Consider the following 15,364-nt stretch of genomic DNA (forward strand, 5'->3'; position numbering starts at 1 on the left):
TAATACATTTAGCCAGCATGTCTGAGGGAATTTACTTCCAAATAGTATTGCCAACTAATTTTTAGATGGCTCTGAACTGGCTTGGGCTGTCCACTTTTGTTTTTGTGTTTTTCTGTTGACTGTGGAATTAATTTCTTGATATTGTCATGATCATGGGTTTTGTGTTATCTTGTGGACTTTGCTTTTGGGTTAATTGTCATGTTTTTTCTCGTTTCATGTTGTACATGTTCTGTTTCCTGTTTTATTTTGTAGAATCTCTCCTGTTGCCTTTTAGGGAAGCATTGGTGTTGACTTAGATGATATGAGAAGTGGAAGAAGAAGCAGGCAGCAGGTGATGATTAAGCAGAGCACAAGTTAAAATCAGGCCATTAACAGATTGTGTGGTTTTATCTCTGCAATCACAAAACATAGCCTAGGCATTACAAAAAACCCAAGACAAAAAGTACTGCAATACGGTAAATTAAAGTATCAAAGAAAAGTGTAAATATCATATTGTTCAGTTTTGTTCAAATCTTGTACATGGAATTTATATATTATTATTTGCAGGGACAGACGAGCAGACAGAGTATGACAGTAATGATCACTGTGTACAAGACTGTAGTTGTCACTCAAACGTTTCCACAACAACCAGTGAAACAGACTTGAGGCCTGTCTATCAGCTGCTGCAGTCTCTACCCTTGCAGACTTTGTGTGATGACAGAGAATATGTCACAGTATAACTGAAGTCTGCGAGGGCTCAGTCCACAAGTCTGGATGATGGACATTTGGATTCAAACCTCATGTGTCATGTCTTGTTTTAATTCTTTTCTTTCTGTTTTTTCCCGCCCTAGTGTTTCTGATTATTTTCACCTGTCACTAAGTACTCCTCAGTCCACTCACCTGTTCCCACTTTCCCTTGAAGTGTTGCTGTATTGTTTGTTTCTCCTGCATTTGTCTGTTTCCTGCCAGTTTTCGGTCACACCTGTCTTTATCAGTCTTGTGTGTCCTTCCCTGATTCCTGAGTCTTCACCTGTTCAGTATTAGTCTAGTTTTCTCCACCCCAGTGTTCCCTGCCACTCCCTTGTTGTTTACCAATCCCTTTGTTTTCCCAAGTTCCTGCCTACTCCACCTGTGTCTCGCTCTTCTCATTACTTTTCATTACAACTTAAGTTTGTCTGTGGTTATTATTGTGTTCCTTGCTGTTTTCTTCTCAGTGTTCTTCACTCTGTTATACTGTTCACGGATCAGTTGGACTTCTGCATAGGAATAAAGAAGTTATACGGTTGAGAAAAAGTTGCGCCAAAGGAAAGGTCTGTGTGATGGCGAGGTAATATGCTGAAAATACTCTCAATCCAGCATCCACTTAAACCCATATTGAGTTGTTTTAGGTAGGCCTTTTTTAAAGTGGCTAAAATACGTTTTGATATTGACCCTCTATACAGCAGGGTAATACTTAGCCAAGGTGTGTGCACCTTGTCTGTTTGTGCAAACAGGGAGCATGTGAATTGCCAGCTACTAGTGTTTCCCATACATATACTCTACGACGGCCCACCCAGGTAAATTGAGACCTGCCCAGGAGGATAAAATTCAAATTCCATTGTTTTTTCCAATCAACTATGTAATTTTTCAGCGCATACAGACCGTCCACCCTCCAGCCCCACCAGTGTTTCCCATAGTCTCATTTGTCAAACCATAGTCTCATTGGAGCTGGACTGTTAATTAAAGGCTATATTGAAACACTGTTGAATTATTTGCAGCGCAGTAGCAGCAGAGACGTGCAGCGGAACATTAGGCGCATTAGTGAAACTGAACCGTTCATTCTGCTGGGCCTAAAACTTACAAATATCTACAAATACCTCCTCTCATCTATCAATCTGATTAGCTGTGAACATATCAACAGATCAATTATCCACCTCAGGAGTGACATTCAGCTGTGAAAGAGATAAAAAGAACTCCACCTGCTGCACTGCATTCATGCAAACATCGAATATTAGAGTGACACCACAGATAGAGTGACCGCTGCCCCACTGTGCACTACTGGTATAGGGGCCACTATGAGAGCCAACCTGACTCGTGCACATATGCATTGACCTGAACAGCAAAGCCGCAAACTGGAGCTTAAAGTTTCTTTTAATGACTTAATTGCTGTTGGTAAAATGTATGTTTTCTGTTTTAAAAGGTACAAAGGACAGAAAAACAGCAATCACTTACCCATCCTCTTAGTGGTTATGTCTTAAGCCTATGATCTCAAGCACACAGTTGACAATCTACATGGTTTGTTCACATGATATTACAGAGGTGAATATTTAACAGATTCACTTTGGACAGAGAGAAGTAACTTCAACTCAGAAAGATGTAGCAGGAACAAGGACAAATTTAACTTTCATTTTTCATACTATGTTTTAAAAAATGACTAAGTCTACTGTGTACCTTGCAATTGCTGTAATGACATGGTGTTAGGTCTATATTTTTCTTTTCAGAAGGAAATATTTTAACAGGACATTATGACTGAAGAGAGAGCCTTTAAACATGTAGGACCGTTACATGTATTCCTAATCAAAAGCTGAATCAGAAAGCCTGAGCACAGCATTTATGAGAAAGCTGCTCGTACTGTGACACACAGAGAGAGAGAGAGAAGGTAGAAAGTAAAATATTAATCATTTTTTAAATAAAGTTTAAAAAAACAATTTACATTTGTCCCTGATCCTGCTACATATTTGGAGTTGAAGGATGAGTTCATTAAAATCACCAGTCACTGTGAAAATTCCATCCAGTTCCTTGGGCATGTTGCTGCTGATGGTATCATACAATACCTGAAGTGCATTTTTTAAATCTGTGTCAGAGTCTTGTGTCTTGTTGGCTCCCAACAAGGTCTATCGATCCAGTGCAAAAGCCTGATCTGGGATGTTAGGGGTTAACCATGTCTCTGTGAAGACGTGCACAGAGCAGTCTCTGATTTCCCGTTGCTGAGTGAGCATCAATCACATCTTATCCTGCAACTGGATATAAGTCAGAAGAAGGCTTGGTAGAGGAACACCTCCTGGCCCAAGCCGGGCCAGCCCTGCCCTGATGCCGCCTGTCTTCTCTTCGTCTAACGCTTTCGGTTTGGTTTCTTCCCTCTGGTCTGACTGGCGTGAGCTGTTGGTGGAGATCCTCTCATGACCTGCTGCATCCAGCCCAAACCCCACACAACTTCTCCCGATGTTGATAAGTGCTTCTCTATCATAGAAAAGTCTTGCTTCAGTAGAAGGGGTAAAAAAAAATGTAAAAATATAGCAAAAAAAGTAGCAAGGCTTTGAGGAGCCATTGGCTGCTGCATGTGTATGCACTGCTGTCGACCTGCAGGCTACAGGTTGACCTGCACATCACTAGTGTGCACACCAGATAGAAAAAGTTGAATTTGTCATAATGTGTAGAACATGCGAGGGAAATTCCTTTTTTTTAATTCTGCTTAGTGTTGCATCTTCATAAATAATCCACTGTCCACAAGTGAACTTTGTTTCAAAAGTCTTTACTGAACCCACTTGCAGCATAACATGTGAGCAACTCTCTGGCTTTGTGCCTACTTCAGTCTACTTCTCTGCATGCTTAACATTGACCTCAGCAACTCTAACAGTTCCAGTTCGCCCTCTAGCTGGACTCTCAGATACTGCAAGATAAAACCCAAGTACTAATACAAACAACAAATAATTATCTGCGATACCACATCTCCTCCCCCCTTAAGTTAACAACTTGTTCTAAACACAAATGTAAATGTATGAATATATATGCCAAATAATACACAAATATTAACATAGAACATTAACATTTTTTTAAAACTGTTCTTTACTTTATAACCTAGTTATAGCTACAAGCTTCTAGTGAGATCCAGAGTGCATTGTTGCTCTATTCCTGGAAAGATCTCACTCTATCTAACAAAGTCCTTGTGATGCACAGGCGAACGTCTCTCTCTCTGGGAATATCGCACCACTGGTGCATCTTGTGAGTCTGGTTGTGCCTGAGTGTGTGGAGCAGGCTGTGGCTCTTGTGGCTCACATGACGGAGGTTGTGGTGTTGTGTCCATCATTGAAGGCAAGCAGCCCTTGGAGCCCGCTTTCGTGTTAGGCAGCAGCTCCAGCTCTGTGTCAGGTTCGCTGGGAACAGTGTCTGTCAATCTCGCGCTAACCTGATCCACATGCCGCTTCATGGTTTGACCACTTCCAATGGTGACGATGTACGACACTGGACCTGATGAGCTTGCAATAACAGCTGGGATCCATTTTGGACCAACATCTTTGGCAGACCGAACACACTGAAACTCTGTCGCAGTTTCTCGATGGTAGCTTGTGATGTAGCTGATTTTACTGGGTAAATGTCCATCCACTTGGAATCAGAATCCACAATGAGCAGAAACATCTCACCAAGGAAAGGCCGTGCATAGTCCACATGGATCCTGGACCACGGTGACTCTCATTCCCAGGGGTGTAATGGTGCAGTGGGTGGTGACTGGTGGTGTTTTTGACATTCTTCACATGACTGCACTTCCCTTTCAATGTTCTCATCCATACCTGGCCACCATACATATGACCTTCCCAGGCCTTTCATCTTTGACATGCCTGTATAATTCTTGTGCAGAAGCTTCAGTATTTTGTCTCTGCCTTTGGTGGGGATGACTACTCTGGCTCCCCAGAGCACATATCCATCCCTCACACTCAGTTCCATTTTTCTTTGTTGATATGGCTTGAAGCAAACATCTGTTTGTGCAGGCCAGCCTTTTAAGGTGTACTCATGGACTTGAGACAAGATAATATCCTTAGCTGTCCAGTGTTTGATTTTTTTGGTGTCTACTAGTGTGTTGTCCAGTACATCCATCATCAAGACTTGTTCAGTCATCTCTTTTTTAGGTGCTGTTTCCAGCACAGGCAATCTGCTGAGCGCATCCGCATTTGCATGGTGCTTGCCTGGTTTGTACACAATGTTGTACTCATAAGCGCTCAATGTCACAGCCCATCTTTGCACTCTTGGTGAGCCCATCTGAGGTATAGGCTTCTTCATGTTGAAAAGAGAGATTCAACATGATCTCTCTGCGGCCTAAAAGAAGTAAGTGTGCCTTCATGGGAAAGGAAGAGGACCTGCTGAAAGGAGGTACTCTCAGCTTGATAAAGAAGGCTTAGCTGTAATGTTTGGCATCAAGAAATTCCACAAACACTAGTACGGCAGAGTGTGCATGACTTGAACCCCAGCAGTCTTTCACTGCCATCATCCATCCTGTGTGACAGTACGGCTCCCACACCATATTGTGACGCACTCTCGGTCGGCAGAGTAGTGAATTAAAACATTAGCTGAGTTCAACAGCATCTTTGATTTTTGAAACGCTTCCCCTTGTTTCTGTTGCCATGTCCAATTTGCATTCTGTCTCAAAAGTTCATGTAGGGGGGGCAACAGGGTTGCCAGGTTGGGGAGAAATTTGTTGTAATAGTTTAACAAACCCAAGTATGCTTTGAGTTCTGTTACATTTGCGGGAGTAGGAGCATCCATGATCGTTTTAATTTCTTCTCCACAGGGTGGAGGCCCTGTGCATTCACTCTGTGCCCCAAGTACTCCTCTTCCTTTCCCATGAAGGCACACTTACTTCTTTTAGGCCGCAGACCAGCCTCTTCCAACCTGCTCAACACCTCGGCTAAGTTCTTCAGGTGGTCTGCCTTGTCCTCCCCACTCACAAAAATGTCGTCTAAATATACAGCCACAAGAGGTATCCCTTTCAAAAGGCCTTCCATCATCCTCTGGAATATGGCTGGTGCAGACGCCACTCCAAAAGGCAGTCTATTGTACGTGAATAGACTTCGGTGCATGTTCACTGCCACATACTTTTTGGATTCCTCATCCAGGAGTATTTGTTGGTAAGCATGACTCATATCTAGTTTGGAGAACTGCTGCAAACAGGTCCTCCACTCTGGGTACTGGATACTGTTCCAGGGACGCCACTGTATTTACAGTAAGCTTGTTGTCTCCGCACAGTCTTACAGTCCCTATAGGCTTTAGGATTTGCACAACAGGCGCCGCCCATTCAGCGTATTTCACTGGCAAGATGATGTCTTTTCCAACAGTCTGTCTATTTCCTCATCTGCTTTTGCTCGCATGGCAAAAGGAACAGACTGTGGGCGGAAAAAACGTGGGGTGGCACCTTGTTTTACATGAATGGTAGCTTTGGTGCCTCTCAGGTTGCCCAGCTCCTCTTTGAACACGTCCTCGTGCTTGTTTAACGCTGTAGTGTGGTTCCTGTTGTCTTGACCTGGTGCACTTTTCCAGCTTTGCGTCTGTTTTTTATTTCTCTCCAGTCCAGATATATGTCCTCTAGCCAGCCTCGTCCTAGCAAGCTGGGGCTGTCCCCTTTGACCACAATAAGGGGCAGTTTCATACTCTGCTGCTTATATTGGACTCTGACAAGCGTGGCACCAATCATCTCAACAGGATCCCCTGTGTAAGTTTCCAGCTTAAATTTGATGGGCCTCAGACTAGGGAATTTGGTGTGTCTCCATGTCTCTTTAAACGTCTCTTCATTCATGACTGTTAGGCAACATCCAGTGTCAATTTCAAAGGTTACATCTTTCTCATTAAGTTTCATATCCACAGTGTAGGGGTCTACTTTTCTCAGGTGCACAGCTCTCTGACGCTTTTTGTACAGTTTGCTCTGATGCCTTTGTCCACACTTGATGCAGTTCAATGTGAAGGAGTCCTGTTCAGAGCCATCACTTTTACTTTCATCCTCTGTCTCGAGTACTTTGTGAGAATGGTAGCGTGAATTCTGCTTTTTGTCTTTCTTTTCATTTGCAAATCCATGTTTTTTTTTCTGGTTCAGTTTAGCTTTGCTTCTACAAGCTCTTGCTCTATGTCCAACTTTACCACAAGCATGATATTTCTCTTGTTTGTACTTACAGGCTGCTGCGGTGTGCCTAGTCCCTTTGCACTCTTTGCTGTCTCCTTTAAAGGTGCGAGCCTCCTGCTGTCCATTGTTTATGCTGAAACATTTTACCGATGCACCTGTCTGCAGGTCCTGTGTATTTTTTTTGCCATCTCCGTTTCAAAAGTGAGGTCTGTTTCTGACAGAAGACACTGCTTGATTCTGTCATCATTAATCCCACAAACAATCCCGTCTCTTAACATCTGTTGCAGGGTGTTGCCATAGCTACAATCGTACGCTAAACGGCGCAGCTCGGCCACATATTCCATTAGTCTTTCATTGGGCTTGTGGTTGCGAGTCAAATTTGTACCTTTGCACAATTTCACTGGGCTTAGGATCAAAGTGATTTTTCATTAGGAGTACAAGCTCTTGGAAGGATTTGGAAGGTTGCGCATCAGACTGTAGGTCGATGCTCCTACAAGACTTATCAGTATAGCTTTCTTCCTGTATGCATTGCCAATTTCATTGGCCGCGAAAAACTGCTCGAGTACTTCAGTATACTCATCCCATGTCTGATTCTTGGTATCAAACGTTGCTAGCGTGCCAATTGTAGCCATACCTCTCTTCTTAGCCAGGGGCTAACTGCAGTCACTCGTTAGCTAGCCGACCCTGTACCAGATTCCTGTCATGTGTTTTTTTTCAAGTCCTTCCGACGGCTGTCCTCTCTCAGACTAGTCCTCGTCGCCAAAAAGATGTTGCATCTTCATAAATAATCCACTGTCCACAAATTAACTTTGTTTCAAAGGTCTTTACTGAACCCGCTTGCAGCATAACATATGAGCAACTCTCTGGCTTCATGCCTACTTCAGTCTACTTCTCTGCATGCTTAACATTGACCTCAGCAACTCTAACAGTTCCAGTTCGCCCTCTAGCTGGACTCTCAGATACTGCAACATAAAACCCAAATACTAATACAAACAACAAATGATTATCTGCAATACCACACTTAGTCATCATGATGTTGCTTTTATCTTTCACCACTCCATGCTGCAGCCTTTGCAATGGCCCTTGCAGAGGAGTTGGTATGGCTGCTTTAAGCTTTGTGTGGATAGACTTTAGAGAGGTGGACAGGTTAGTGCAGTAGTGCACTAAGTCCTGGGAGAGACATCCCAGTGTTCATGGGCCTCCCCAAAGAAATAATACAGGCATTGTTACAGGAAGTTAAATAATTATTAACATAAATATTGTGTGTTGCAATGCATGATCAGCTAAATTCTGGCCCCTAGGTGTATCCCAGTTCAGCCCTGCAGTCAGACAGCAGTGGTGGTCTGGAAGACCTAGAGGCCCAGCTGGCCAGTAAAGAGAAGGAATGGAAGGAGCTGTCTCCAAGGGTTCATCAACTGGAGAGTTCCTTCAAAAAGGCCTAAGAGGAGTGCTGCTCTCTCAGATACCTCACCTCCATGAGCCCCAAGAGAAGGAATGGAAGGAGCTTCTGTCTGCAAGGGTTCATCAACTGGAGAGTTCCTTCAAAAAGGCCCAAGTGGAATGCTGCTCTGTCAGGTACCTCACCTCCATCTGCCTCACATCAGAATAACCCCAACTGTGCACCTCAGCGTTTAGCTGGAAATATTCCTTTGAAAATGGAGAATTTCATAAGACTCTGACTTTTGCAAGAAACAAAAAAATAGATGTAGCTGTTTGATTTGTTTTCAGGGTGCAGTAGAATTATTTTCACATTCCTTGAATTTGTTGATTAGTTTATTCATTTAGTTCAGGCCTGGCCAACCTGTGGCTCCCGAGCCACATGCGGCTCTTTGCCCGGTTTCATGTGGCTCTTGCGTTCATGTCGAATTTTGTGTTTGTGTTTTTTTCCGTTACGTGAATCTCATGCGCATGCGCGTTGATGGAAATGAGTTCGCTCTCAAAATGGCAGGGAAAAAATGCACAGCAAAACGAAAATATGAAGATCACATGAAGAACACAGGACTTTTTTTAACAGAGTGGGGGAGGGGTTTTTTTTGTTGAACGTAATGGCAAGCCATTCTGCCTTATATGTCAGGCATCATTAGCGCATTTCAAGGCTTCAAATCTTCAGCGGCACTTTAGTTCACTCCATGCTACCATCGACCAGGAATTTCCAAAGGGGACTGAACTTCGCAAGCACAAGTTGGTTGCTGTAAAAGGTCAGGCAGAGAAGCAGACACAGTTGTTCCAAAAATGTATGAAACACTTAGAGACGGTGACGCTTGCATCGTATCAACTTGCTTGGAACATTGCACAGGCAAAAAAGACATACAGTGAAGGGGAGTTTGTCAAAACATGCCTCAGTGACATTGTTGAAATCTTGTCTCCTGAAAACGTCAAACTAAAACGAATGGTATCAGACATCCAACTGTCCCGCCATACGGTTGAACACAGAATATCAGACATTAACATGGCTATCGAATCACAGTTGCACTCAGACCTTCAAGCCTGTGAGTATTTTAGTGTCCATTGGATGAGTGTTGTGACTTTCAAGACAAGCCTCAGCTGGCAATATTTGTGCGGTCTTTTCCCGAGTTTTGGAATTTCCACTGCATCATCCACAGGGAGCAATTCGTGTCTAAATCATGAATGAATAATGAATTTAGACAACGTCATGAAGCCTGTGATGGAAATCGTCAACTACATCCACACACATGCGCTTAACCACAGGCAATGCAAAAATCTCATCGCTGAGATGGACCAAGGCCTTCCAGGTGAACTGCCGCTGCACTGCACTGTGAGGTGGCTGTCAAAAGACAAGGTACTTTGTTGCTTCTTTGAGCTTTTGGATGCCGTGAAACTGTTCGAGGAAGAGAAGGACAAGCACTATCCCGAGCTCTCAGACCTCAAGTGGATTATGGATCTGGCTTTTTTGGTGGACATGCTGTGTCACTTGGACAGACTGAACCTGACCCTGCAGGGTAAGTCAAAAATACTGCCTGACCTGGTGCAAAGTGTGTTTGCGTTTGCTAACAAACCAAAGCTGTTCAAGATGCATATTCAGAAGAGAGATTTAACGCATTTTCCCACTCTGCTAAAAGCCAGTGGGCAAGTTACGGCGCTGTCCTGAATAAGCAAACAGCCAGATATGCAACAATGGTTGAAAACCTGCACAAAAGCTTTGTGACCCGGTTACGTGATCTTCAACTGAAAAGGCCACAGATTGCGTTCCTCGTCAACCCGTTTAATGCGTAGTTGGGCTGTTTGAAAACCCTGCTGGTCACAGATGAGGCTGCGGCTGAGTTGGAGATGATCGATCTTTGTGAAGAGGACCAACTGAAACCTGCTTTGAGAGAAGGGACCATTGAATTCTGTAAAAGTGTGCCAATGGAAAAGTACCCAAATGTCAGACGGGCTGCACTTAAGATACTGTCAATGTTTGGGTCAACATACGTCTGCGAGTCTGTTTTTTCTACCCTGAAACACGTGACATCAAAGCATCGATCTGTTCTGACAGACACACGTGAAGGAATTGCTTCGAGTGTCAACAACTGACTATCAACCAGATTTGAAAAGGATTGTTGAGGGCAAGGAATGCCAGAAGTCCCACTAAGCAACATGCATGGTAAGAGAAAAAATGCTATTGTAAATTATAATAGTTTTGTTTATAGACATGAACTGAACATTGAACTGAGAGTTTGTTTGTGAGACAGTGCACACATTGTTCATTGTTGAAAATGACTGGTCTGTGGTCTTAGTTCTGTCAATTTTTGTCATTATCATGTTGATTTGTGACATTTACAGTAAATGTGGCAGGGCAAAGGTCTCTGTGTGAATAAGAGAGGGCGAGAGAGTGAGGGGAAGGGATGGGGGCAGTTCATGTATGCCCATGTGTATGATGTGGCTCTTTGCAGTAACACAGTAAAAATTGTGGCTCTTAGCCTCTGACTGGTTGGCCACCCCTGATTTAGTTGATTAATTTATTCATTTATCATTCATTTATTCATTCATTGATTCATCTTTTAGTATCTGAAATATGAAAAAATATTAAAAGTTGTCTTCTGGAACGTGTCATCCAGTGGATTTGAGCTGAGATATGTGCAGGGAGATCTGGGCACTGTTGAGATGGAGAAAACTTTACCACAGCTTATTTATACTACTATCCACTGTCTTATGATACAAAGCTGGTTGGAAATCAAGTGTCACTTTAAAATATCGTTTATCAAATACATTTTCTTCTAACCAACCAACCAACCAACCAACCCATTGTTAGTTACAGGCAGAACATGTTGCTGTCAAACATGTCTTCAGCCATGTCTTTTTACTTTTGTGCAGGCTTCTGATTAATTCTGTCTCCCTGTTGTTTGTGTCTGTGTAAGACTCATAACTGTATTTGGGTGGTTAGTGTTTGTTTCTTTTTTTTTTTTTTTTTTTTTTTTTTAGTGACCAAGTTTTTATTAGCACCAGTCATTCAGTACAGTTTGCTGCTGGTACCTGCCCAAAAACACCCACCTGCTAATACCCTTCAGAACACCCCTGAAAACAACCCTCACACCCGAACCCCTATGGTCTCTATTTAAACACACCGTGCTTAATTACTGGAGCATTGATTCTTGAGGCACTGAGGTTATTTAGTTGGAAATCTCTGATGCTGCATCTCTCAAAACGCTGAGAGTTGAGGACTTTGCTTTGTTTATCCTTGCTGTGAATAGTTCAAGCATCACTATATCGCAAATATAGGATTACCACTGATGAATGCTGAGTGAGTGAGTGAGGAAGGAGCCAGTGCTGGGCTATTATTTTCCTCCTGGCAGTTAAGCCAGTGAGGCAACATTTTTTTTCTGCTTTCAGCCAAGTTCAGTTTAGAATCATTATTAACTATCCCTATGGGGATTTGATGTCCGATCACGTCAGATATCATTGAGTTTGTTTTAACCCCAAATTCATACACTTTTTCACATTCCCAGACCATGTGCAGGAAAGTTCTGATTTGTTCAGGCTGACAGAAATGTTGATGTACTTCCTCTACTGTGAGTCCAATATGTCCGATGGCATATGTTGGAATGGCTAAACTGGTAATTTAACATTTAAAAGTGTGAGTAGTGTTTTGTGTCTCACATTTGGACAAAGTACACTGAGTTCACTTGTAATGAAAAGTAAATATAAAGAGAGTTGCTTCACCTGCTTAAGTGTGGGGAGGTTGAGTCATCAAGTCTCCAGTAAACTGAAATGATGGCAACAATTGAATTCTTAAAGGGTAAGCCAAGTAACAAAAGAACATATTTCCTCACCGACCTTTAATGGTATCTATGCATGCAGATAGCTTTGGTTTTATTTGCACAGGTTTTGAAATATGTCTCACAGATATCTGATATCAACCAGATATCAACCAAACACAACGAAGGTCTGTGGATTATCAAAAGTAACCAGGACATTGTGTCTTGGAAAACACATTGCTATTGCATGCTGATCTATTGGTATGCTCACGCATACAAGAAATGTGACTTGGTTTAGCTGTACTCAGTGTACTTCACACAGTTCCAAGACCAGTGAGCCTTATGCAAGAGCTACTTATACATATGATGTCAGAAAATGTGTCAAAATCCACCCATCCACTTAACGACTTATATTTTTGATTGTTTTTTTGTTTTGTTTTTTTAAATTACATTAGCCACTCCACATTTTTGTTAGTTGTGTCTAAACGGAGATGATCAGCAGACACGCACGCACACACGCACACACACACACACACACACACACGCACACATACACAAGCAGGCAGACTGTACAGACAGACAGAGACAGAGGTGTACATGTGATCTGAAGACCCGAGCAGACCAGACCAGAGCAGCAGAATCGCTTGTTCACAGGAGGAGAGAAATGCACCTCTGGTGTGAACAGCCAGTCTGGCGTGAAAGTTGACATATTGCAGTGCTTCTGCTTCCAGTGTGAACCCGAAGTTAGTCAGAATGGCTACAATAGCAAGGCTGGATAACAATGGCCATGTAAGCTAAGGCTAGCTCTAACAATGGCTTTAGGTATATAGGCAAGGATAGACGTCTATGAAATTATTTTAGTTATTTCAAAAGCATTGCACAACAATAGATCGGATTAGACAAACTTAAACATTCCCTTATTTGCAGCCCCTATGTTGTGCTACATTGTGAAGAAAGAGAGGAACTGACTTTATCCTTCCTGTAATGATAGCTATCGATCAAGGTACAAGGTCAATGTGTACAAGTGATTGTGTTGATTGTAATCATAAGGGGGCCAGTGCCTTTTAGGATGCATGACATGATTTTTTTTCAACACTGATACGATAACCAGTTGTTATCTGCTCCTCAGGCCATTAACTAATACAATACTGATAATTTTACATTTTTGTATTTTAAAAAGGAGTGTATGTCCTAGGCAAATGTAACTGACATCATTATGTTAACACAACAAAAACAAATTAAATCTGTAAGCAGCAACGAATGGACCCTCCCACCCCCACGCAAGTCGGGGGTACTGGCAGGACTGTGACTAAAGTGATCGTTCACTTCAGTTAAAGTCGGACATTGCAGAAAGAGAGATTGGACCCTTTAGTGAGACATTTCAAAAGGCGTTATGGTGCTGGAGGCAACACAAAATCCACATCATCTTGGTCTACATCATTTTCTGACCAAACCATGTAAATCAAATGAAAGTTGTGTTACAAGGCTTACTTCCTGTTGCCAGTAGGTGGCGCAGTGAGTATCATAGTTAATTGACATGTTGATGTGTTCAGAGCTGCAGCCTGATCACATCTTGTGAAATTTGGGGCCAATCGGTCTTTGCAATGTAAATTTATAACAACTTCCTGTTTGGCGGCAAAGACCACATCGCCATGGCATCGGTCTTCAAGGAAAACGTATAATCTTCATAGAAGGCCTCGTCAAGGTCTTGGGACTTCTCTTCCCAAGTTTGAGCTGAATGTGTCAACCTGTAAGGAGGTGCACATCAAAATATAAAACACGTCATTTCCTTTTGCCAGTAGGTGGTGTTATGATGATAACTCAATTGAACAATGCAGATGTGTTCAGGCCGGGACTCTTATCAAGCATGAGAAGTTTGGGGCAGTTAGGACAATGTCTGGCTCACGAGTTACAACAACTTCCTGTTTCATGGCCAGACATGGAACTTGGAAACCTAGCCACACCCACACAATGTGATGAAAATGAATTTTTCTTAATAATTCTTAATGTCACAGGTCCTAAGGTGGTACACACCAAATTTTAAGTAAATATACATCAAAGAAAAACACGTCATTTCCATGTGATTTCCTGTTGCCAGTCGGGGGCGCTATAAGTAATGGTACTGGTTATCTTGTCAATATGTTCAGGGGAGGACTGTCATCCAACATGTGATATTTGGTGCGGACTGGATGGGGGCTGCGGTCAAAAAAATCAAATAATCTCTTTTCCTAATCACTTTTCCTTAACCTCCAGAGAAAACGTCATGAGGTCAAGGAGAGATGCGAAGAAGAATTGATAAGGACTTAGGAAAAGACAATTGCGGTGTTTACAGAATACGAAATATTAATTATTATTTTTTATTATTATAATTAAAATAATAATTACAAAGGCTAAATGAGGAAAACCCAGTTAAAATATGACATCATTACCAAGGTGAGAATTAAGATAAAGAGAAATATAAGCTGCCTGTCACAGAAGTGAAAAGTAATGTTGTGACACGAGATGGTTGCTCTCACTCACCCTCCTTTTCCCTTATATTTATCGTCATGAATCCTTATATGATTTCATGACAATAATAAATATGAAAATATCTACAATGTGTTAGATCCACTACTGTACATATGATCATTCTTAAGTTTCAAAGATGAATCAAGTGATGTTTCAAGTGATGAATTGAAAACAACTCTTAAAACGTTGCCTCGTGTTCTGGCTAATGTGCTGATTCTGATCTTATAGGCTACAGATGTTTATTGTAACTATACTTTCACTAGAAGCTCTATCAGAGGTTGAGACATATGGATACCTGGTGGGAGCCCCCCCCCCCCCAACAAAACAACAAAAGAGAGATAATAAAAAAATAAAAATAAATTAAAAAAAACAGTAAGAAAACATGCACACTTTCCCACTTTGTCACCGCCTGATGCCCCTCTCCTTTTTTTAGAAAAAAAAAAAAGAGAGCGACCCCCACCCCCCAAAACAAACTTGTATCAGTGCTATGAAGGAACATGCGCAGTCCGTTTATCCACCCTCCGTGAATTCAGTCTGAGCTTAAGGACAGCTGTGAGCCAAACGGCGTAATTGAGATTCCCCGTTATGTACCACGATTGTTGTGACTTAAAGTCGACAGGCCTTGAGATAAAACAGAAAAACCCCACTCAAATAACTTAATAAATTCTTGCCTGCCAGTTTTTAACCCAAATAGCAGGCTGTAGTTCCTGATTGATTGACGCATGCACACCTCACTGATTAAGTTTTGACGCATGGGAGAGAAAACATAAAAACACACAACGATATGACACGGGGGGGGTTGTAGTTGATAATAATA

At 42.2% G+C, this 15,364-nt stretch overlaps 1 protein-coding gene across 1 annotated transcript in view; it reads left to right on the top strand.

Annotated features, from left to right (window-relative positions):
* The window catches only part of LOC121958487 (coiled-coil domain-containing protein 57-like), an 84,899-nt gene that overhangs the window by 1,270 nt on the left and 68,265 nt on the right, over positions 1-15,364 (top strand). Inside the window, 2 exon segments of the mRNA XM_042507432.1 lie at positions 8,146-8,419; positions 9,490-9,804. Of these exon segments, the coding sequence (XP_042363366.1) occupies positions 8,146-8,419; positions 9,490-9,804 (589 nt within the window).

Source organism: Plectropomus leopardus, chromosome 19, assembly GCF_008729295.1.
Source record: "Plectropomus leopardus isolate mb chromosome 19, YSFRI_Pleo_2.0, whole genome shotgun sequence".
NCBI classification, from domain to species: Eukaryota; Metazoa; Chordata; class Actinopteri; order Perciformes; family Serranidae; genus Plectropomus; species Plectropomus leopardus.